Source organism: Tetrao urogallus (assembly GCF_951394365.1).
Source record: "Tetrao urogallus genome assembly, chromosome: 2".
Lineage (NCBI taxonomy): Eukaryota > Metazoa > Chordata > Aves > Galliformes > Phasianidae > Tetrao > Tetrao urogallus.
Genome location: NC_136814.1, coordinates 9110011 through 9134724, shown reverse-complemented (window position 1 = coordinate 9134724; position 24714 = coordinate 9110011). Strand labels below are relative to the sequence as shown.

General features: G+C 38.2%; 1 protein-coding gene across 1 annotated transcript in view; it reads left to right on the top strand.

Annotated features, from left to right (window-relative positions):
- Nucleotides 1–24714, top strand: part of ALK (ALK receptor tyrosine kinase) — a gene marked incomplete at both ends in the record, with an annotated part of 285971 nt that overhangs the window by 179820 nt on the left and 81437 nt on the right. Inside the window, one exon of the mRNA XM_079532815.1 lies at nucleotides 7740–7867. Within this exon, the coding sequence (XP_079388941.1) occupies nucleotides 7740–7867 (128 nt within the window). The remainder of the gene's footprint in view (nucleotides 1–7739; nucleotides 7868–24714) is intronic.

Here is a 24714-nt window from a genome sequence, read left to right as displayed (position 1 = left end):
ACTGAAAGCTGATCCATTGGTTTTGTCTTACAACAAACAAGAAACAACAACAAAAAAAACCCCAAAAGCACCCAAGTGTGTTTACGTGTCAGAATATCACTTGACACTGCTGGAAAGAAGTTAGTCCTCTGCTGAGCAGCCTAATCTCACTGCCCTTCTTTGAATCCCTCTGAGTTTCAGTGCTGTTTCTTTCAGGGCCTCGTTCTGTATTAAAATCCGTTAAAAGATTCTCATTTGTAAACATACAAATTAGATTGAATTATGAGGCTGGCTGCAGTTCTGCATAGATACTTACCTGATTCAGTTTATTGCAGCATTCGAATGTAAGTTTTTAAAGAGAAGGAAATTTACTTTAACCAGGTTAGTACTTAAAAAAAAAAAAACAAAACCTGAAACATTGACTTTTGCACAAGACATGCAGAAAAGAGGTTAAGAAAACACTAATGTTTTAGTTCTATGAAAGTATACAGGATAATGTAATTTTTCATAGGTTTTCTGTCAAAAATGAAAATCTATGTAGAAAAAATCCTGCCTACAATCATTGTCTTGTAGCATGCTCTCTAAGTATAGGACAAGGTCCAAATAATAATGAACTAATGGCTTAATTGCAAACTTTCCATGTTATTTAAGAATGACTTAAAGATATTTTGTGTGGGTTACTCATGTCTCACGGAAACCTAAAGCAACTTCTGCCATGATATCTCTAAAGGTTTTGGAGTTGTAAAAAGACTAGCTGTACAAAAAGACCCAGCAGTGCAATCCTCAAAGGGTGGAGTTAGCTTCCTCCTCAGTCCAAGGGAGGCAGTACCATTGCAGTCTGGAGCCATCTTGTTCTCTAGTTCTAGGTAGGGTAATTATGTGTGTGTCTGACCCATCAGCCAGGTCTAGAAGAATTTTCTTGTATGGAGGTCACTAGTTTTATGCATCAAAACCCATGTGCTTTTTTTTTCCCTTGGATATTGAAAGGAAAGAAAATCATTACAATTAATTCCATCTTTTTTATCACAAAACTTTTGTGAATACAATTTCTAAATGCATTTTGAGGGAACAACTGAGAAGCATTCTGGAAACTAGTAGAATATAATAGTCGTGGGGATGTGAAAGGTCTGATCCAGAGACACTAATAAAGATCTTAACTGTGTTTAACCTATCCTTAACAATTACTTATTTCCTATGCAAGAGGCAATAATAAGGAGCAGGTGGACAAGTGTCATTAAATCAATAGAGGAAAACGCATCCCATTTTTCTTAAGCATAGTGCCCGGTGATAAGATGACTTTACATTGTAGACTTTCTGCATTGCCCTTCATTCCTTTTTCCTTTAATGCTAAAAATAATGTCTTGTATTAATATACACTGATTTTATTTGTTGTCATATTAGGAAATAGATCCTTTTCAAGATTAAGTATATCATCATCCGTCAAATTCAGGCTCTGATATCTTTTGAAGTACTTTTAAGATCAGTAAACTGAAATTGATTTAAAATTGATAATTAAAAGCAATTACAAAGCAGTGTATTGTATTGTTTGAACTAAACAAACAAACAAAAAAAAACCTTATTCAGTGTATATTAATACAAGACATTATTTTTTTTTCCTCTTGCTTTCTCTTGAAATCATAACGGCATCTTCACACACAAAAATTTTCCTGTTTGTTGTAGCCTAAAAAATCTAGTCTGCCTCCTTGTTTGTGCAGTACCCATTAATTCCTATGGGGCAAGTAAGTCTGGAGCAGTGTGGAGGCAAGATCAGAGCCTGCTGTAAACTCAGTTATAATTATGCAATGGCATGTAGGATGGAGAAAGTTATGTTCTTTTTCAAATTCATTTGGTAAAGGGGGAAAATTCTGTTTTGGATTCCTAGGAATATATATATGTACTTATTTACTTATATGCATTTAATCCTGTCCTTAACAAGGTGGTTTCATTATCAAAAGGCAGCTTTCAATATTTCACTTCATTTCACTTCCTTCATCATGCCACGTGTGGATTTTGATGTGAAATATTCTGATGCAGACAGTGTAACACGGGTACAAGAAATCTGTTAAATACTTTTTTTGGGGAGTGGGAGGGGGAGTGGAGTGGAGTGGAGATGGGAGAGTTCAATAGAACTTGAATTTAGTGAGCTTTTTTCTTAAGTTTTAGTAGGCTAGAAGTGATCTTCCTGTCTCAGCCTCATGATAGCTGTTCCTGTAAGTGCACAAGCCGCATTGTGACTGGGGAGTGGCCATACAGCTCTTTATTTCCCAAACTACATTTTTAATACATTTAGCCCACATTTAATGTATGTAAGGTAATGAGATTTAGAACTGGATCTTTGTAGAGTTGTTTTTTTGTTTCCTTTTTGGGCTAGATGTTTGCATCTTCTCGTGTGATTAAGACTTTTGCTTTCAAATTGGCCCCTGAATGGAAGAAAACGCTGGCTTTATCAGAGTGAGGCTGGGATTATGTTAATTGATGAAACAACCTATGTGCAAACCCACAGTGCATGTACCTGAAGGCATAGATGGTAAGGCAGGTGCCAGGCTGGCTGTCAGCATGGAAATTAATTCTATCTTCCGTATATAGGTGGAAGTCTGAGGGAATAATCACTAAGATGCTTGCTATATTTGCTATGTGAAGACCCAAGTCATAAAGCTTGCTGAAATTTAGCACTTTGAAACATCTCTTTAGCACAATGAAAGAGCACCCAACATGTGTGAGTATGTTGGTTGGATTCAAAAGCTATCAGAGTCATTTATCCATGAAGACAGACTAAGAATTCAAGCTCATCTTTTTATGAACTCACTGCTTCTAAGAGAACATCCTGGAATGCACTTGCAGTTAGTCACTGTTTGTATTACCCAGAGCAGTGAGCATCATGGCATCTAATGCATCAGAATATTGATTCAAATTAATCAGTAATATGTTCCTCCTGAAACTTTATGCTACATGACAACCAAAACAGTGTGTAGATGATAAATACCTCTCAGAAGCTAAGTTTCCATGAAAACTGACTTATGCTTCTAAAACTGGGTAACTACTTGTGAAATAGAGGCAGGAGAGCATAGCCAGCAAACAGAATTATGAACAGAAGGTCAGAGGTACGCTAAGAAGGAGGTCAGTAAGAAACAGTTCATGCTGTTCAGGACCACTACAGTATGTTTGATCACTTCACTCTTTCAGGGCTGTGGAAGTTCTGTGTTTCTAGCATACCTTCACTTTCCGGAGTGTAAATGAGTCTACAGCTGGATACTTGGAAATTTAGATCTTGTCCTGTGGTTGGTTTCTGTCAGCAGCATTTTGTGGCTTGGGAAACAATGATACAGCCCTATAAGAGAAACATTGAGTGTAGTCCAGACTTTCGTTAAGCAATAGATTCTCTCTAGTTAATAAATAGATCTGAGCTTGTCTGAAGTCTAAAAATACATCATTTCACAATTCTGAGCTATTCTGTCACCTGTGCTTATTCCAGATTTTAGATATTTGAGCCAACTTCTTTCTTACCATAAGTTCGGTGAAAGTTTTGTTGGGTGGCTCTGGCTTGCTGAAACAAGACTGAGAAGTATCTGATCAATGCATTATAGTTTAACGTCTTAATGTAAAGCAATGCACTATGGTCTTATCTATAGCTTGTGGCAGAGACATCAACATGGCTGTTATGGCTGATGCTTTGGTGAAAACAGGCTTTGCTGTTGAAGGCTGTGTGGAGATTATAGCTATATGCTCTATAACTGATGCATTTGTCCTTGCAGTTGTCAGCTTACCAGTCCAATCCATCATTCTGTACACTGCTTGGAGGTTATGCAGAGGCTAAAAGGAACAATCTGTTATCTGCTATAACTTTCTTTTGGGAGTGAGGTTTCACAGAATCCCAGGATGATTAAGATTGGAAGGCACCTTTGGAATTGACTTGTCCAGCTTTGCTGTTCGATGCAGGGTCAGCAAGAAGAGGTTACGCAGAGCTATTTCCAGTCAGGTTTTGAATATGTCCAAGGACAAAGACTTTGTAACATTTATGAATATCTTCTTCAATTGTTAAATTACCCTCAGATTAAGCAATATTTTTCTTGTCTTTAAATGAGATCTCTTGTATTCCAATCTGTGCACATCACTTGTTTTTTCATTAGATATTACTGTCTGCATGTCTTGACTTGATACTCTTCCACAATATAAAAACACTGACAAAATCCTCTGTGAGCTTTCCCTTCTCCAGGCTAACTAGTCCCAGTTTTCTCAGCCTCTCCTCGTACATCAGATGTGTCAGCACCTTAACAATCTCTGTGGCTGTTTGCAGGGCTCACTTTGGTAAGCTCGTGTTTTCCTTGTGATGGAAAGTCCGTTTGGCAGAAAAGCACAGTTAATGCTTATGTTGAAAAACTGGTTTGTAGTTGAGAATCTTCTTTATCAAATAGTGTTATTGTGCTCTTTCTATCTATTGTGCTTTCCATGGAAATAAATAGAAGGTGTTGCTTCCAGAGTGACCTACATAGGTCTTACTGCTGCCAGAAAACCCATATTAAAAGATCTTCTGGTGCCTGTGTTTTTGTTTCATTCAGGGTGTTGTATGGAAAGATGTGGAGATCAGAGTCTCTATTTTGGCATGGGATGACAGCAGAATTGATTCTTATCTTTATTTGACCATGGGTCTCTGTACTGATCCAGTAGCTATTTTAGTGTCCCTAATAAATCTACCAGTTAGTGTCATGTTCAGATCTTTTATTTTTGTGTCCACGAAGAAATGGTCTAATACTTGGGAATTCATTTCACGTGAATCTGTGAATCTCAGGCAGTCTATTGTAGAAATTGGTTTGAATATATTTTTTTATGAATCTGGACTTGAGTGAATCTGCCTCTTCCAGTCTTGCGTTGCAGTGAAATAAAATACCTGCTTGGCAACAGCTCTGTGAGTTAATAAAGTTTCCGTGGTAAACTATGAGAAGCCTGAGAATTTCAAACTAAAGTTATTGCGCCAGTAACTCAGAAAAGCAATTCCTAAAACTCCTGGCACATTTATCCAGAGGGTTAGCAGTAGCACAGAAATGGAAATCATTGTTGAGAGCCACTGCGTACTTGGAATTAAAATCCATCAGTCTTCTGAAACTGAGGAGAACAATTTTTGTGACATATAGATGCTTCTGTAGTTCATAACAAAAATTAGATCTATGGCTGTTTTCTATCCTATTTGTAGGGAAATTCATATCCTTAATCCTTGTAATATACCTAACTTGGGATGACATCAAAAGAAATAACGCATGCATAAAGAAGGTAGGCATTTAAGCCACTTTCAGTGCTTCATTTTATTTAATTTCAGTAAAAATGGAGTTAGCCATTGGACGAGGGGGATTGGAAAGGAGAGGATGCTAAGCATCACCTTCAGAAGCTTCTCAAGCATAGAAGTCAGAAGAATGTGGAAAATAGAAGATTCATAAAATTTAGCCGTCGTCTTGTTGGAATTGGAGGGGAGTGGAGAAAGGAACATAGTAAACCACAGGGGAAAAAAAAATCAAATTTCATCAAATAAGAGTTGAACAGTCAGTATTGTCAGGGCTTTTTTGCAACCCTTGCTTAGGACTTTTATTTAGGTCTTTAACATACCTGTTGGAGCTTCCTTGCCTGATGGGAATTTTGTCATATTGAACAGGGTGTAGTGACACTGCTGTGTTTCTACTGAGAAAAAGAATGTGCCTACTACTGCTGGGACACAGAAAAGTCTCCTAGCTATTAGTGGTGTAGAGTTAAAGTTGTTGGTGCAAATTGTTCAGTGACGGAAGGAGAGGCAGAGACACACACATGAATACACATAACCCAATGTGTAGTAGAATGATAAGAGTTACTTGATAAGGAAACGTTTCTGTTTCAAGAGGATATTGTGAAAGAACAACAAAAAATGTGTTGCCCTGACCGATTTCATGAACAAAAACCAGTATTCCTCAAAAATTCGCAATTTTGAGTCCTTGAAATCAACTTAAAGAAACACAGTAAGTTTTTGTTCTCATCTCAAAATTTGCAGCTGAAGCAATAAAAGACGTTTTGTAGTAGGCTTTATAATTACCTGTTGTCTTGTTTATCTCCAGTTACAGTATGCTAAGAGATGGGTTTGGTTTTTTTTTTTTTTAGATGAGAGATGGTGCTGTTTTTTTTTCGTGTAACAGAAAAGAAAAATGAAGAAGTAGATTAGCAATGACTTGAATGGATTCGCAAAGAATTTCTCATCTCTGTGTTTATGGTGAGCGACCAGGCAGCAGACAAGCTGGCGTGAAATGGATGATGGTCATTCTGTAGCTGCTGAAGCTTCCTGTTGGAAGGCATCCCTTCACAAATGGTGCCATTAAGTGTTTTTACTGGCGGCCTGTGCACAGTTCAAAAAAGAAAAGAAAAAAAAAAAAAAGGAAGTTAAATGGGCCAGAGAGCATTACCGTTGTTATTTTATTCCTAAAAACTGTCAAATATGTCAAGTTGGAAGGGACAGAAGGATTGAGCCCAAGTCCTGGCTCCACACAGCACCGCCCAAACCTTGTGCTGAGAGTGCTGCGCCAGCAAAACCCTGAGCTTCGCCACTGGGGCCGTGCCCACTGGGCAGCCTGTGCCATGCCCACCGCCCTCTGGGGCAGAGCTTTTCCCTCACCTCCAAACCCATTTCTGCAAGGCAGCTCTCCAGCTGCTCTCATCCCTCAGCCTGTACATATGTCCAGGGCTACCCCACCCCACGTACAGAATCTGGCACTGCTCTTTTTAAACTTGTGCATTTGGTGACTGTATAGCTTTCTGATGTGTCTAGATCTTCTGTCTCCCCATGTTCAGTTAGGTGAGTAACCCTGTCATAAAAGTAGATCAAGTTGGTTAAACAGGACTTCCCCTTCATGAACCCACACTGGCTGTGACCTTTGACTGCAATATCTTTCAGGCGTTTTTCAGTATCTCCTAGAATAATCTTTTCTATAGCATTACCAGGCACTGAAGTGAGACTGACAGGCAGATAAGCATTACAGCACATTCAGGAAAAGACAGATATTTACTACCTGTATTTAGACATGTCTTTCTGGGCACAAGAGTAGTCAGATGTTAAGTCAGAGGTGACGTGTATGAATTGGTAACTGAGCATCTAGGTGCAGTTCTTGTGCTAGTTGGCAAGATGTCTCAGATGGAGCTGCAGAACCAGCTGATTAGGCACTAGAAAATGGACACTGAAGAAAGCAAACAAATTCTGTCCTCTCACATCTCAGAGAGTAAATTAAGCTAGGAGAAATTGTATGTTTTAGTTGCCGTGCTTCCTGTCACCTATACCAGCAGTGCAGTGCAAGCCTTTGAGACTGATTCATAACCTGAGTCTGAATGCAACAGCCTTTGCCAGCAAGGAGCAGGGGAAGTGATGCTTGGGGGGGGGGGTATGCACATGTGCTACAGATTTCACAGCTTGCTTTGCAAAAAAAATTAAGCTTCCTTGAAACAGCAGGTGACATTTGCAAGAAGTTCAGGAGCAACGCATGACAGAAGACCCACTATTTAGCTGGGGTTTCCACATTTAGCTTTTTGGAAATCTTGGTGCTTAGAAGCTTGGTTTTACAAAATCCCTGGGAGGGGAGTCCCTGACTGAGCAGCTCTGTGAGAGGATGGTGGTGGGGCTACAGTATGAATATACTTGTGTATATTGATACTATAAACACGTGGAGCTGTTTCTCTGGAGGCTTTTGCCTTTGTAAAGTAACCTTTCTTATTGCTCTTCTCCTTTGTTATTTCCTTTCGCTGCATGATGAGAGCAGATGGGTGCTGCTTCAAAGAAGAGTTGGACATATAGAGAAACCATTTCGGATCTCATTGGAGTACATTGCTAATGGGAACAAGAGCATAGCAGCTGTGGATTCCTTTGCAATGAAGAACTGCACTACAGGTAATGTACCTTATTTTATTGTTTCTGTCTTACAACGTTTTTTGGTGTCTTTTTGGAGAGGACCATAATTTCTGGCTGTTAAAGAACCTTCACGGAATTAAAGTTTCTTGTCAGATCAGTCATTTCAACAAAAGGTAGGATACCTTCCAGGGAATAGTTTTGCTAATGTTGTAATAGAAGTTCTTAACCTCTTGAAAGAACCAAGACATTTTTTTCCTGTTTTGGAAAGAAATTCTAGAGAAATTCCATTTTGGAAAGCACAGATGAGTACTCTTCCTGGCTTGCCAGATGTATATCCTGACAACTCCAGTTTCTGCAGCGGAAGATAGAACAGATGAGTGGTGCCTAGAAAGATATCTTGTAAGCCATCTTATGGATATTCCTGGTAATAATTTGAGTCATCTTTTTTTTCTTTTTTTTTTTTTTTTTTTTTTTTTTTTAAACAACTACCATGAACTTGGCTTTATAAAATGCATGTTTTGTTGGAAATGTTCCAAAGCAGTTCTTGCAGAGTTACCCCTAAAAGAGCTCAATACAGGGCATGATATTTTAGTAATGGACAACCTTAATGGGAGTTACCTTTTTAAATATAAGCTTAGTTATCAATTTAAGTATGTAAATTTAGTGCTTTGTGTCAGAAGCACCTGCGTTTTAGTTCTGCCATCTTTATGGAGCTTGTGAATCATACTGAAATCTTTAGGTGGCGTGTCAGTGAAGAATGTTATTACTTTTAGCACTTAACACATTACTTTTTGTCATTTTTATTTACTTGGAATACTGCAGAGCTACCTTTTCCTTTTCAGCCTTCTAGAACAGGGAGACTTGTTGGAGAGTATATGCGGTTTTGGTTATTTACTTTGCTCTTCACAATGGCAGGTTGTATTAAGAGGTTTATTGAACTGTCCATACATAAAGATGATCTCTAGGCTCCAACAGTGAATGCTTGACTTTGTGCTGGAAGTGCAAGGCAAATTCAGATAGAATGCACCTGCTTTTCTGCTTACATATGAAACACATCTTGATATCTCTCTGAGGATGAAAATGACGTGTTGCAACTCTACAAAACAAAGTAAATAGGACAGAAATCATTGAAATCCATAGTGTTTGGGAATATGTTGCAATGAGCTATGGGAGATGTTCAGCTGCTGTGAAAGTACATAGATTTTTTGCTAGGGAATGCCTGAAGGGGAGCCATCAGTGACGGTTAGGTGAAAGACCAGCACTGTTTGCTGAGTGAAAGATTAATGTTTTAGAGAGACTTCTGTTAGAAGCTCACACCAATACAGGACACACAATCACAGAATCACAAAATAGTTGGGTTTGGAAAGATCATGTAGTTTCAAATCTACCATGGGCTGGTGTTTTGCTTTAAACCAGCAGGTGGCTAAACACCACACAGTCATTTGCTTGTTCCCCCCATTCCCAGTGGGGAAGTAGGACTTGTGGATTGAGATAAAACTATTTGCTAAGACAGAGAAAAGGGAAAGAATAATTGTCATTACAAATGTAAGTGTGTGTGTATATACCTGTATATATATCTTTCCTGTAGATCCACTTTAAGTACTGGAAGGCATATGTAAGGTCTCCTTGGAACCACCTATAGAGTAAATACATCCAACTCTCTCAGCCGATTTTCATAGGAGAAATACTTCATCCCTCAGAGCTGAACTCGATGCTCCAGGTGGATTCTCACAAGAGCAGAGGGGGAGAATTGCTGCCTTAGATCAATTAGATACACTTCTTCTGATGCAGCCCGGGCTATAATTGACTCTCTGTGCTGCAAGAGCATTTTGACAGCTCATATTCAGTTTTTCGTCTAGCAGTACTCTCCAAACCTTTCTCTACGGGAGAAGCAGCAGTTCTGAAGATGATGGAATTCAGTTGCTGAGGCTGTTAAAGTCTATTGTGAGCACAGGAGGATGAAATGTCCTTTTTTATCTACAGATTTCTAGCAGTTGGCTGTTGTTCTACTCTGTTTACAGCACAAGGTATATAAATTATACCACTAGGAAATAAACCCACATTATTTTTTCCATTAGCTGAAACTGTTAAATGTTATGCGTGCAAGTAAAAACGTAGTACTGTGCACACTTATTAGAAAGGAAGTAGTAATGGGCAAGCAAGGTGGCACCTGAGGCTTGGGAAATAGGGAAAGCTGCGTGAAAAGATTCATCTGCATCTAATTTTTCTTTGGCTGTTTGAGGCTCTAGGCAGTTTAGGTAACAAGATACCTTAATGCCACTGAAGAGTCTAAAACATACATGATTTTGGGAAAGAAACACCTGAGAAATAGTAATAACCCTTCAGCCTGACTTTCCTAAGCCTTTTAAAGACCTGTATGCAGTTTAAAAACAAATTAAGGGGCATTTTCTTAGGAAATCAGGCTGCTATTTCCATGGTTGAGTATGGATTTGAATCTAAATTAGATGCTAATAGGGGCATGAGTAAGGTGGAGGTTTGGGGTTGGAGTTTGCTTTAGAACATGGAGAATTCCATTTTGTGAATTCTTTTGTCAAGGAAAAAATAGGACTTTTGCATCTGAAGTGAAAAAAATAGAAGTATATTTGGAATGAAAATCAACAAATTAAAATTCTGGTGCTGATCCTGAAGCTTTTTATATTTCTAAAGTCAAAAATTCGAGATTGAAATCCCATCTAGCTAAAAAATATTGATTAGAAATAGATTTCTACCTAATTCTCTGTGCTTCCCTTTCTTTTTCATTCAACAGATTAGAAAATCAAAGTGATTTGTTACTTGAATATCTTCACATTATCCAATTCCTATATACAATCAGTCTTGATCAGGTTAGGCTGATAGGAAAAATGAAAACCCATGGAAATTGATAGATTTTATTTCATTGTTGGTTTTAATGCTCAGGATGAACAGTAAATGTGCTTGGTGCATCTCTTGCCATTGCTGTATATCATCACTGCTGTTATGTTCATGCACTCCATCAAGGCTCTTGGATATTTTAGCATCTTACTTGGATTCACGATTTTAATACTTTGTTTGTTTGTTTATTTAAACAGAAAGTTTTCCTGTGGCATGGGATAAGATTCTGGTTAGGAAACTCCTATTATCAATAAAAATGCTGCTTGAAATTACACAGGTTTGGGATCAGGCCAATTAACAGGTAGCATTGCCCTTGGTCCTACATCCAATTGACTTTCAATTACTGTCTTAAGTAGATTGTGCTTGTCAGTGTCTAAAACCTAAACTATTGATTGTCTAATTTTCTTTCTTACAACTTACTATTTAAATAAGTGCAGTAATCCATGGGTGGTTTGGGGGGATGGAAATCAGGGAAGAAATATACCTACTTAATGTAAATTACAAATTTGTTCCTTCTACAAGTAAAATAATTGGTACAGTGGCATTTGATAGTTGATGGTAATTTCTAGTAATAAAAACAGAGCTAATTTCCTAAGTAATGTATCGACTTATTAATGATATTTAATGGGCTTCTTTCTATTTTTATTGCTGTTGTAAATTAATTAGTTTGCTAACTTATTTCCAAAAGTCTTAATTAAAGTACTTAATAGTAAGCACAAGTAAATTACAAGACATTGTTTTACTTAGCAGCGCTTGATTTACCAATTCTAAGTAACTTTTTAAGTAAGGAGTATGAAGTTCAAATGCTTCTAGAACGTGTTAAAGGTTTAATGATGCTCTGAGGCTGTTAAAGTGGTTATTTCAGACACTCACTACGTCCAAGAGAAAGCACTTAGCTATAAGGTTTTCATGCTTAGTAGGCAACATAAAAAACGTATTTATTTTGAAGTGGGGAGAGAATGTGTGGTGTTGATTTCTTAAATTAATGCTTCTGTCCATTCAGCAATAGCTTTTTCAGGAGATACTAAAAGTACATAGAAATACACTCATTACCTTTGGTGCTGGTAAGTAGTTCTGTAATGATCCTCTAGCTGTAACGCTCATGCAGATTTCTGAAAGTTGAAGTTAAGGTTATACTAAAAGCAAAAGCATTGATCCAAAGCAAAGCAATTGTCAAAAGAGAGAGGTTTTGGAGACCTAGAGGTAATTTTACTTGGAAAAGAGATAGTGAGGGAAGAGTGAAGATTGCAGGCTTGAAACATGTGTGAAGAACTATGATTTTTCCATGATTCTTTTTGATAAACAGTCTAGCAACAGACTTATTAATTGACTTAGTAGATCAATAAGTGTTTCTTTTTTCAAACAAGATTGCTTATGCATCTAAATCACTAGTAAAATTAATAATGTATTTATGAATTCATATAGTAACTGAATGTTTATCATTTTCCCACATATACTTGCTTTCTGCATTTTGTCTTATAAATTAATTGTCAGGACGTTGTGGTTAGCTGAACTGAGGGAGATACCAGATTTTGGAAAGAGAACTTTTCCAAAATGAGTTCCTAATGCTTTCTACTGGAATACTACTTAGAAAAGTTAACCTCTTCTAGACCAAAGAAATAGTATTATAGAATCATCAAGTATGAAGAATACTTTCAAAATCAAGTACACCTATTAACCTGACCTAACATGTCCTATTGCTAAACCATGTCCCCTTGTCATGACACACAGCTAACTTAAATATTAATAATTCATATTTTTGTATAGTCTTTAAATAAGTAAAACTCAGTAAAATTTGTAAGATGTTTGCAGAAAATTTGTGAGGCAACTAAATTATGAATAGTTATTTCCTTAATTATAATTAAGGGACCTGTACTTGCAGGGGGAACCCAACATGTAATTTTCTTTGGTTCCACCACTACTGAGAATAGTGAACAAAACAGTGAGCACAGTCAACAAGGGTCCATTGTTATAAAAACTGAAAAACAGACATTAAAAAACATAGTGCTTCATTTCAGAAGTAGCAGTCTCTATTTGAGGCTCAAGATCAACAGTTATCATAATGACCAACATGTACCATCTTTACTAATTACATGGATGGTGCAATTGTGTGCACCCTCAGCAAGATTGCTGATGATACTAAGCTGAGTGATGCAGTTGATACAGTAGAAGGAAGGGATGCCATCCAAATTGACCTGGATGAGCTTGAGAAGCGGGCCCCCAGGAACCTAATGCGATTCAGCAAGGCCAACTGCAGGGTGTTGCACTTTGGGTTGAAGCAATTGCAAATATGTATACAGACTGGAAAAAGAATTCACTGAGAGCAGGCCTGTGTGGAGGGACTTGGGGGTGCTGGTGGACAAAAAGCTTGACATGAGACTGCAGTGTGCGCTTGTGAACGATATCCTGGGCTGCAACAGAGGAGAGGAGTGGTCGGCAGGGTGAGGGAGGTGATTGTCCCCCTGTGCTCTGGCTATAAACTAAAAGAAGGATAATTTAGATTAGATTTTTAGAAGGAAATTTTTTACTTGAAGTGGTGAGGCACTGGCACAGGCTGCCCAGAGAAGCTGTGGGTACCTCATCCCTGGAGACATTCAAGGCCAGGTTGGATGGAGCCCTGGGCAGCCTGAAAGGTGGTCTGTGGCAGCACTGCCCACAGCAGAGAGTTGGAACTGGATGGGATTTAATGTCCCTTCCAGGATGAGCCATTCTATGATTCTGTGATTCCATAATACTAACGTGATCTACCCATCTCATTTTTGTGACACTGGAGAAGTGTCTTTGATGTTAATGTTGCAGTTAAGGAACTCAACAAGACAAGGAATAGATCCAGAGTAAAATGAAGTCAATGGGAATTATTCCATGTGTTTGACTTAAGTCCTGAGCATCCCTCATTTTTTAAAGAAATAAATAAAAATAAAGCAGATTGGCTGCATTTTTCTTGGAGAGGCCTATGCTATTTATGCAGTTTGACTGAGCTTGTTTTCCTTTGGATCTAATATCACTAAGTAGACATTTGGAAAATACATACTAAGATGAAAGTATTGGTCTCCAATTGCATTGGCAACCACCTTCTTCCCCATTCACCTCTTCCCCCCATAAATTGGATTATTCTGACTTCAAGCTGTGTATAAAAAATACCTCTACCCTGGTAGCATTTTAATCCCTTAGGGATCTCATGTTGGAGGAAAAATAGTGATTTACATATGAGTGTAGTGGCTGTAGTGAAATTAAATCATATGAAGTTAATTCCAAAGTGATAATTGTTTCAGTTGTGGGTTTGAGCCCATTTAAGGAAAATAGTCTGAAGCAATTGTTTTGGGCCTCATCTTTTGTTTCATTTTCTATTTTCGTCTTTTTGAAATTCAGTTATAGTATCTAGAAATAAAAAGTAAAGTGATTTAAGTCTTACTCTGCCTTATATAGGAGCGCTATTAATTATATTAGTAGAGTAGATTCTGACAGTAATGAATCGGTGATTATGCATTTCTGTTGCTGACTGCTAGTACCTACTTATTGTAGAACCACATTTAGACAGTTATGATTACGGTAAGTAATTTAATGTGTTTAAAACATCAGTTTACCTGCCAAAGAGAGAAAGATGAACCTGAATGTCTAAAGGATTTGATTTGCATAGGTCTGTCATGCCACCGTGTTGGCGAATGAGAATTAGGGTTGTGTTGTTTTTCTCAGTAATCTGATTGTGTATTTCTTTTTCCAAGATGAGGAAGAAGGTGTAAAGAAATGTTTTAAATGGTGTCATAACGCTCATGAAACAGGTGTTTAAAATTTATGTGTTCATATAGAAGGTTGGAATCTGACACAGAAAGGCTGAACATGAATGTTTCTTACACAGTTACTGTCTTAACCAGAGTGGACAGGTTCCACTAATTCAAAATGTTAGGTGATTTGAGTTAGGAAACAATATCAAGAAATCTCAACCTGCAAAATTCAGATCTTTAATTATCCAAAGAGAAGGGCCTGTTCTTATGAGATACTGGGAGCTGCTGTAAATCCGTCAGTGCCTCCTACAAATGTTGGCAGTTGTGGGTACTAAGTACTTTTTAACACCTTGAAGAATTGGCCAATACATTATCTTTTTAATGATGTATATGATTTTTATCCTGACCTTCTCCCTTAATTAAGGCTTATTTCAACAGAGGAGCCATTGATTCAGCGGAGGAAAATGAACTCTGTAATCTGCTTTCCCCAAATTGAACTTTTTTTTTAATTACTATTAATTGCTGCCACTTAGTTCTCGTGATGTTTTAATTGCTTGGATTTATTGAAACAATCATAGGATTCACAGTGCTCACCTGAGAAATTAGGACAACTATGATTTATGGATGACCCAATGATTTTAAACCAGTGTTTTTCCAAATTCAAAGATTTCTACAAGGCAATCTATTGTGCAAGTAGATTATAGTCTATTTCTCCCTTTCTCTTTCTTTAATAAACTCCTTTATTTTCCAAAGGACTGCTAGGTTGTGACAGAAGCCATGCCAACCCTGATTTTGCTTGAAGTAAAGGGTAGGTTTGCATAGGGTTTTGTTTTAAATAGATTTATAAAAATTTCTGCCAGCTATGCAGTCATAGAATGCTTTGGGTTGGAATGATGTAGTTCCAACTCCCTGCTATAGGCAGGGACACCTCCCTCTAGATTGGGTTGCTCAAAGCCGCATCCAGCCTGGCCTTGAATGCCTCCAAAGTGGGGGCATTCATAACCTTGCTGTGCAACATGTTACAGTGTCTCGTCACCCTCACAGCAAAGAATTTCTTCTTAATGTCAAATCTAATTCTACACTCATCCAATTTAAAACCATCTCCCCTTATACCCATCACTACCTGCCCTTACAAAAAAAAAATCCTTCCCCAGCTTTCCCGTAATCTCTATTCAGGTAATAGAAAACTGCTATATAAGGTTCCCCTTTTCTTTAGACTGAAGAGTCCCAGCTCTCTCAGCCTGTCCTCATAGGGTAGGTGCTCCAGCCCTCTTGGTCATCTTCATGGCTCTCCTTGGGCCCTATTCCAACAGCTCCATGTCCTTCTTGTGTTGGGGGCTGCAGAACTGGACACAGTACTCCAAGTGGGGTCTCACAAGAGTAGAGCAGAAGGGCAGAATCACATCCCTCAACCTGATGGTCACGCTTCTCTTGACGCAGCCCAGGACATGGTTGGCCTTCTGGGCTGCAAGTGCACATTGCTGGCTCATGTTGAGGCTTTCATCAACTGACACTTCCAAATTCTTCTCCTCAGAGCAGCTCTCTAGCCATTCTCCGCCCAGTCTGTATTTGTGCTTGGGATTGCCCTGACCCACATGCAGTATCTTGCACGTGACCTTGTTGAACTTCATGAGATTGGCATGGGCCCACCTCTCAAGTCTCTTCAGGTACCTCTGGATGGCATCCCTTCCCTCTAGTGTACCAACTGCTTCACTCAGCCTGGTGTCATCTGTAAACTTGCTGAAGGTGTATTCAATCCTACTGTCCATGTTGGCTACGAAGATGTTAAATAGCACCAATCCCTGAGGATCCAGTCGCTCATCACTAGTCTCCACTTGGACACTGAGCCATTGATCTCAACTCTGAGTGTGACTATCCAGCCAATTCCTTATCCAGTGAATGGTCTATCCATCAAATTCATTTTTCTCCAATTTAGTGATGGAGGTATTGTGTGGGACAATATCAGGTGCTTTGTACAAATCCAGGTAGATTACATCAGTTGCTCTTCCTTCATCCACTGTCATCGTAACTCTGTGATAAAAGACCACCAAGTTTGTCAGGCACAGTTTGCCCATGGTGAAGCCATCTTGGTTACCACCAGTTAGCTCATCTTTGTTTTTCATATGCCTTCACAGGATCTGCTCCATGATCTTGCCAGGCACAGAGGCGAGACTGGCTGGCCTATAGTTTCCTGAATTTTCTAGGAAAGGTTATGGTTTGATCAGGATGCTTAAAGATAGCTACACAACTTGATTCATTTACTGAAGAACTGTGGTGCTCTTTGAGAAGAGATGATCAGCAGCAGGGAGATTTAGGAAATCAGAACAGAAAAGAGAGATGATCAGGTGAGAAGGAATTGAACTAAGAGAACAAAAGAATAAGCAAGATGGGAAGAGGTGAGGAAAGGAAAGCTGGCTGTAAACCAGTAATGCTAAAAACAAATGACACATTGTCAGGCAGGAAGAACCGGGCTAGATGGTGGAAACAATTAAAGGCTTTGCCAGTTCTAAAGTGATTGGGAAAAACAATCTAATTAATAAGTAGAGTGGTCAAATTTGATCAGTTAATCAACCAGGCTGGACTAACTAGATAGATAAAACATTGAACAGGGAGAGAAACCAAGTGAGACTGAGGGAATTCAGCATACTGTGAAAATTGATTAAATGAAAAAAAAAAAAAAAAAAAACAAAAAACCCCAAAACATTTAAAACAATCATATGCAGAAATAAATGCATAGGGTGTTCAGGTGGAAGTCAGTTTTTTCTGTGGCTCACTGGGGGCACTGGTGAACAAAATTAGTTTTGGAGGGTGAAGAACAAGAATGAGAAGATGATGGGACAAGGAGAAAAGATTGTCTCTATGTGTGGTACCAGACTGTAGAAGACAAGGTCATGTCAGCAACAAGAACCTTATTTTTAAAGGTCTGCATGAGTATTATGTGCCAGTGCTGAATTCTAAGGTACCACTGCCCTGTAGTGATGCAGTGCATATAGAATTGAAGGACAGGGTAACTCCTCTGCTTTCTGTACTACAGTGAAATGTTCTTTAGATTTTGGTTCAGGGCACTTCTCCACCTCAGGGTTTATCTTCTGAAGTATTTGTATTCAGCTTGTTTTCTCTGTCTGCAAGGTCTCATTACTTACCTGCCCCAGCCTTGTTAAAATAACCTACCTGGCTCTTCTCTTCTCTTGTTCAAAACCTTTCTCTTTCTGCCTCAGGGAGTCCTGCTTCCTTTGTGCAGCTGTTCTATTTCTGCATGGGTTACTTCAACCAGCTTTCTTAGCAAACCAATTGCTGTACCAAGCCACAGGGATGTTGTTTAATAGTTTGGGGCTGTATCTAGGGTGAGAGAGATGTGACACATTGGTTAGCAGTGATTGATACAGTGAAGCAGGCACTCTGTGTTAGAACAACTGAAGCTAAAAAGTCCTATACTTGTAATTCCAAATCAAATTCATAACATGTAACTAGAAAAGCCAGCTGACCAAAAAAAAAAAAAACAACAGATGCAACAAGTGATTTTTTTTTTTTCTTGAAAATGTAACGATCTATAATTGAGGAGTGAAGTTTTCTGAAGAGAACTGCGTGCCCCTTCAACAAAGGAGACTTCTTTATGCTGTATTTGGAAACTCAAACCAGTAGCTGCACATCTGAATCTGGGTCAGTTCATTAAATTCATGCGTTGTGATCCTTTACTTTGAAGTAATGGAAAAAGTTGGGGAAAGAGAGAACTTTCAAAAGCTGCCAAGTGACTTAGGAGCACAAATTAATGGGAACTATGCTCCTTAGTCCCCCAGGAGTTTTCAAAAATCCCATCATTATTGAATTGCACTGAGGCATGCCTTCCACCTGTGAGGATGAGAAAGGAAAGACTATACGCTGTGGAGGCAGTTTTAAGGAGTATCTCTGTAAATGAAGCATACATTGCTTTTATGAATTGAGCCTTTGAAAGCCCTGGTACTAAGGCATATTGATCGAGAGGTCAAACACAGATGGAGAGATCTTAAATTACCAGTTAGGTTTTATTACATAAAAGAGATTTGAAGAACGCTTCCCCTCCTGCTTTAAATAAGTGCCAACTGAAGTGCAGAAGTTTTGTACCACTGGGAGATTGCAAGCACTTAAATGAGTCAGCTGGATTCTGGGTCTCATTCCAGGCTGAAGTGTATTGTCTATGGGGCATGACTGATGGAGTACCAGCAAATTCATAAGCAAAACAAGGTTTGGAAATGTTTTCCAGATGTACAAGGAAATATAATTTAGTCAGCTCTTACAGAGAGATTTGTCATGTTGTTCTGAAAATGATGTAAGTGTTGGATTTTTAATTTGTTATAAATCTGAACAAAGCAACTACTATGATACCTTTAAACTTTGAAGGTAAGAGGCAATTGATCCACTTTTGTGAGATAATAGATTGTGACACACTGGGATCTGAGCTGTTTTGGTTGTTTGTTTGTTTGTTGTTGTTTGTTTTGTTTTGTTTTTTAGCCACAATCTAAAGTAGATGATTTTGCATAGATTACAGCACTGAATATTCTGTGCACTTAAGCCTCAATTACAAACTATGACTGAATTTTTAAGATGTCCCTTAGAGCTGTAAGCAACACTGATGTAAGTTCAGCATGGTGGTATATGGTGCAAAAAAGAATGAATATAAAACCAAAGAAATTCTAATATTTCTGTAATACTCTCAATATTTATGTTAACTTACAGAGTGTGTTATTGATTCTTTATGCACCTCATGCAGTAACAATGAAAATAAGTTGATACCAAAGAATCCAAAATGGAGAAAGAGCTATCACTGTAAGCTCAGAAACACTAAACCTGACGTTTTGGCAGTAGTGTTAACTCATCAGGCACTTCTATGGTACACATCAGTGACAAAACAGAAGTGACTAGAATGTCTAAAGAAATGCCAAGTGGCTCAGACAGCTAAGCACCTGAGGTATTTACTGCATGTAAACAACTTCATGAAGTAAAGAAAGTGAAGTGAGTAACTCTGAAGTTACTTGGGTAGATCTTTTGTTAGTGAGTTGTTAAGATTGGTCATTGTTGGAGCTTTGATTGCACTGGTTGAAGGTCTGCGCCTGTGTATTTATCATAGCTTTTGGGACAAAGGAGAAACCTAAGAAATTTGATAGGAACAATGCTGTTTTGAATTTCTTGTTGTCATTGCTTGTTTCTTCACAGCCAATGGGAGAGTTTGGTTTACATTATAGCTGGCATTGTTTTTCTTGGTAAAGGATGCTAGAGCTGATGCTCAGTGTTTGCAGTTACGTATATCCCTGTAAAGTTACATTTTTAAAAAGTTAGATTGCAAAATTCATTTTGTACCAAGGGTATTTTCTAAAAGTATAGATTGCAACTAATCAAGACAAATGAGAAATGCAAAATAATAATTTCTTGGTGTGTTATAAAAACGTTCCACTTCAGAACATGTTTAATCTGCTTTTTGCTTAGAGTGCTTTAGTGTGGTCCTCCCTGCTTACACTGTTTGTCTTCAGTTTTCCTCTAATTTTATCTTAACAGCATCTCCAACTTGCTCTGCTCCCAAGTGAAATCAAGCAATTTCTCTCATTTGGGCAAGCCTATTCCTTTATTTTTCCCTTCAGTCATAAAACATTCCTACCTATCTAATCTCATCATGCAACTGTTAGGGCAATTATTACTGCATCATAAGTGTACATTATAGTATAGTCTTCATCTTATTTGTTGATTTGTAGAATGTCATCTAGTTTGTGGCTTCATGTAGCTCACCATAAATTATGATAAATGTACTTCTACTTGCTTCTTCTGTTCCTAGCAGTTACAGTTATCAGCAGTGTCTTAAGAGTAATAGCAACCAGAACATTCTCTCTAGTTCAAATTATTTTTTGGCATTCGAAGTAAAGAGTACATTCCTTTCCTGTACCAGTAGGGTAATTATCATGTCATGACCAGGCAGGATGCCACCAAATGGAAGTCAGTTTTGCAAATTTACTCTTCTTGCATTGTAACCCTATAGTGATACTGTTCTGCCAATGCTACAGAGGAGTTTGTTACTATTCCTTCTATTCCTATTGCTGTGCCTTCTCACACCAGTACTCACAGGTGTCTCCAGTCTGTGTGTTACACTGAGATTGCAAATACCTTAGCACAAACAGAAAGACAAGTTGCAATAGTTGAGTAAAAATGAGCAAAACCCTTTGGTAAGAGTAGTACAGTGAGTAGTAGATTAGTCAGCACCTGGGATGGAATCAGATGGGTGGAAATGAAAACTATTTTAAAAGCCCTTCTATCGATCTTAGAAATGAGAGTGAAGCAGTGAACAGAATCAGGCCATTAGTAGCTATAACAATAACCAACAATTTACTGGAGCATCTGTAACAAATGTAAATGCAAGTACTTGGCTGATGAAACAGGAAGGAGTAGCCTTGCTGTCAGCTTTGAGTTTTTAGTTAATGCTAGGCATTGCTTAAGCTATAATTGTGTTGGTATAATTGAGAGCTGTCATGGGGGCCTCCCCTTTAGAAAATTGCACTCATTTTGAAAGTTACTTGGGCAGAGAGGCTGGTCATGGCAGACTTTTACACAGTGCCAAAGGTTGATAAAGAAAGCATAGAAAAAGCAATGAATTTGTCCCCCCAACCTTTGGTTAACTTTTGGTCTAAATTTTGTTGATGTTGGCTGCTTTGAACAAAGCCAGAAAATATTTTCAGCAGAGATCAGAAAGTGCTCTCCTTGACTTCCATTTGCAAAGCTTATTCCTAAGCAGTTCAATCTAGACCATAACTGTATGGTCAGGGAATGAAGTTTGTATGTTAAACCAGTCATCTAATTCACAACATCACAGGATTCCATCTCTCTATGCAAGATTTAGTTCAGACATTCAGATGCTTTGTTGTATTATGTTAGGCAAGATGGTATTCATCTTTTGCAACTTCAGGTATCTGGAAGTTAGGTGTCATGTCAAAGCTAGTCTCTCGGGTCTGTCTGCAATCAGCAGAGAGAAAAAGAGATACTTCAGAGAGCAATTCATTCTACCTTTAGCATCATAGCACCATCAGTGTCAGAAAAGGTACAATGCTTTGCTTGAAGAATTGTAGCCTGGAATTTCTAAAAGAACACCGATTCTTTACTTTTGAATGGTGTCAGGTAATGAATCTTTAACAAATGGATTTTCCTCAAAGCCCACTGCTTAGTATGCTAGATCTTTTTCTAGTAATTATTGTACAGCAGTGTTTATTCAAAGTCTCTTAGGATAAACCCCGAAAAAGCTAAATGGCTGTTGTGTGCAAGACTAACAGTGCTATCCAGAAATACTGTGTAATACTGGCATTACTAGTAAAAGCATTGGCAAGATGCTTCCAGTCATAGCTAGAATCCTCTTTAGGCTTAAAAAACCCAACTAATAAAATAAAATTAAAAAGACCAGCTGTCCTGGGAAGCCTGTGTATATTACAAATATAGAGCCAGAAATCAAACCTGGGCTTTTAACTGCAGTACACTCTATAGATATTTTATGAATGGGTCTGGAATAGCAGGTATATTTCTGAACAGAACAGTCACGCAGAAGAGCATGCAGATCCAGAAGCAGCTTGTTGTGAGTAAATTGGTTCTCTTAGAACCAGAGCCACACCAAAAGACTTCTGATGGAATCCTGTAGATCATTCTGCTTCTCTGTATCCGTATAAAATCACTGACATAGAAGCTTTGATTTTTGTTTGACACATTCCTTTATGAGAAACCTCACACTGAAGGGTTTTAAAAAAATCTGCCCAAATTGAGTTGCATTTGGATGCTGGATCCCTTGCCTTTTTCCCATAGAGTGGTAATAGAAGATCCATGTTATTTTTTTTCAATCACTTCTTTGCCCCTAGGTGCAGTTCCCTCTCTTGCACTATCTTGCTTGCTTTTCTTACCCTTGTGAATGAACGACTGTGTGACTTCCGTTTAAGCAGAAGTGGTAACTCAACCCCTTAATAATGGCTTAAATGTTACTTCTAAATGAGGTTAAGATCTGTATTATGTGAAGCATTTGTCTTGAACCTTAATCCTTCTGACTTCTTTATGAATATCTGGTTACACTCAGGAGTTAGTCATTTCAAATCCATTTCTCTGAGATCACCAAGTTCTAGCCTAAATTTCAACTGACAAGATATCTTTGGCATAATATACAATTAGAGGTCATGTCAGGGAATTAATATTTCATTACATTTGTGTTATAAATGTGTCCAGTTTACTAGGAAAAATCTGAAACAAAAACTTCTGTTCTGGATATAAAATTGTAGCAAGTTCCTGTGTTCATTTGTTTGTATGCTTATTATGTTTTCATAATTTTAAATACTCTCTGAGAAAGCCACTATGATTTCCTGTATGCACTCATTTTAAATCTCCATCTTGATTTAAAGAAAGGTCCCTCTTGTGCATTTCTTGTGTGGAGACAGAATTTTCTCTGGATGTGAGGATAACTGAAGCTGTTTGGTTTGTTTTACCATTCTCCTAGTTGTAGAAACAGATCTGAGCTGAGTATTTCAAATGAAGACCAAGCTGTGCTAACAAATCTCAAAGCTGTTAAGATAATGATAGAAGTCTGATGTTCTTCAGTATGCTCTCTTTTAAAAACAAAGGGAAAAATACTCCTCCATAAATTGCCTTGAAAGGAAAAATAACAATATTATTGTAATAGAATGTAATAGAATGTTAATGTGTAATAGAATGTGTAATAGAATGGCATCTTTGTAATAGTGACTAGTGCACAGCCACTGAGGTGCACCTCTGCCTTGTTGCAGCACCGTTTCGTGGCCTTGCTCCTGTAGTCCTTAAGCAAGCAAGAAGAGTATGTAAGACATTTAAATGCTGCCCAGATTGCTGCTGTCATGTGAAGATCGGGCAGGTTAACATAAAATCCTTGAGTTGGTAAGAGCTGTTGTTCTGGACTCCCCTGTCATAAATAAGCTAGGGAGCACATGGCTCTTCCCTTGGGGGCTGGAAAGGAAAGCAGTCCTTAATAGATGTAGGCAATAATCTGTCCTGCCAGGGCAGCTGGAGGTGTGTGTCTGCCTGTAACCAAAAGGGACTTACCTATACAACAGGTACAAATAACTCCAAGTTCTTGTTACAGTCAAGTTTAACTCATTAGCATTGAAAACGATGAACTGAAGTTCTAAAGCTAGAACCTTGCACTGCTTGAGATTTGTGGAGGGAAGTATCTTCATTTTGTGAATTTGAAAGAAGTTGGGGTCTGTTGACTGAGCACCTGCAGAATACTGAGAGGGACTACGCCTTGCTTCCAGTAGTTGGGCCAAATATTTTAGGTTTCAGGCCTCTTCTGTGACATTCCTTCCTGCAATTTCTAAAAGCAGCAGATCTGTATTGTACAAAGTATCAAAGCAGAGCTTGAAGATGGGAGTTCTTGAGAGCACCTTTTTGGAGAAATATGTCACATTTATAAAGCATCCCTCTGCCTTCAAATACATGTCCATTAAAAAGCTTGGATTCAGATGCTGGTAGGTTTCTATTACAGTTTTCCACCACAATAAGAAGCAATTTTCACTTGAATTTTGGAAATCTGAGCAGTTATATTAGTACCAGACACTCCACTGTTAATCTGGAAATTATTCTGCTCTAAAATTGAAAGTCTCTGTTCATAATCTCATTTTAAGACTGTAATAGATACTCAGTGCTTCACCTACAGAAAATTAACAACTTAGCATCAAAAGTTGACACCATCTATATATTGCTGAGTGAAGTTAGTGATTTACATCATTGCATGTAAGATTTGTTATTACCCAATTTACTGCATTAATCAGCGAATGCCAAACTAGTTTGCAGATTGCATGTAGATCACTTTAATCTGTCACCTTAATTGTCAGTGAAATTTTTAATGTTGAGTTTTGCATTAACTATTTTCCATACTGGTACTCAGGGAAAAAGCAATAACAGCATAATATGCCCTCAGTGCTCATGTGAAGCAGTGTGAAGCATCAGTGGTCATTTTTCACTACAGTGCAAATTTGAGGTTGCTGGTAATACCTGTATTTTGCTAGGATTTGCATTTTTAATATTTGCCAAATGGAGACCATGTTTTCAATTATGTCAGTGCTAACCTAGTTTACATGGTTAAAAATAATAATAATAATAATCGTCTCACTGGGTGCAGCATCTGAATGATTAGATTTCAGGGGACAGGACCAAGCTCAAATGACCCAGGGTTTCCTCAGGCAGATGCTGTGATAGCATGTGGTAATGATTCCAGCACTTCTGCCACCCTGAGGACTTGTGAATAGCATTTGCTGATACTCTCAGTACAGC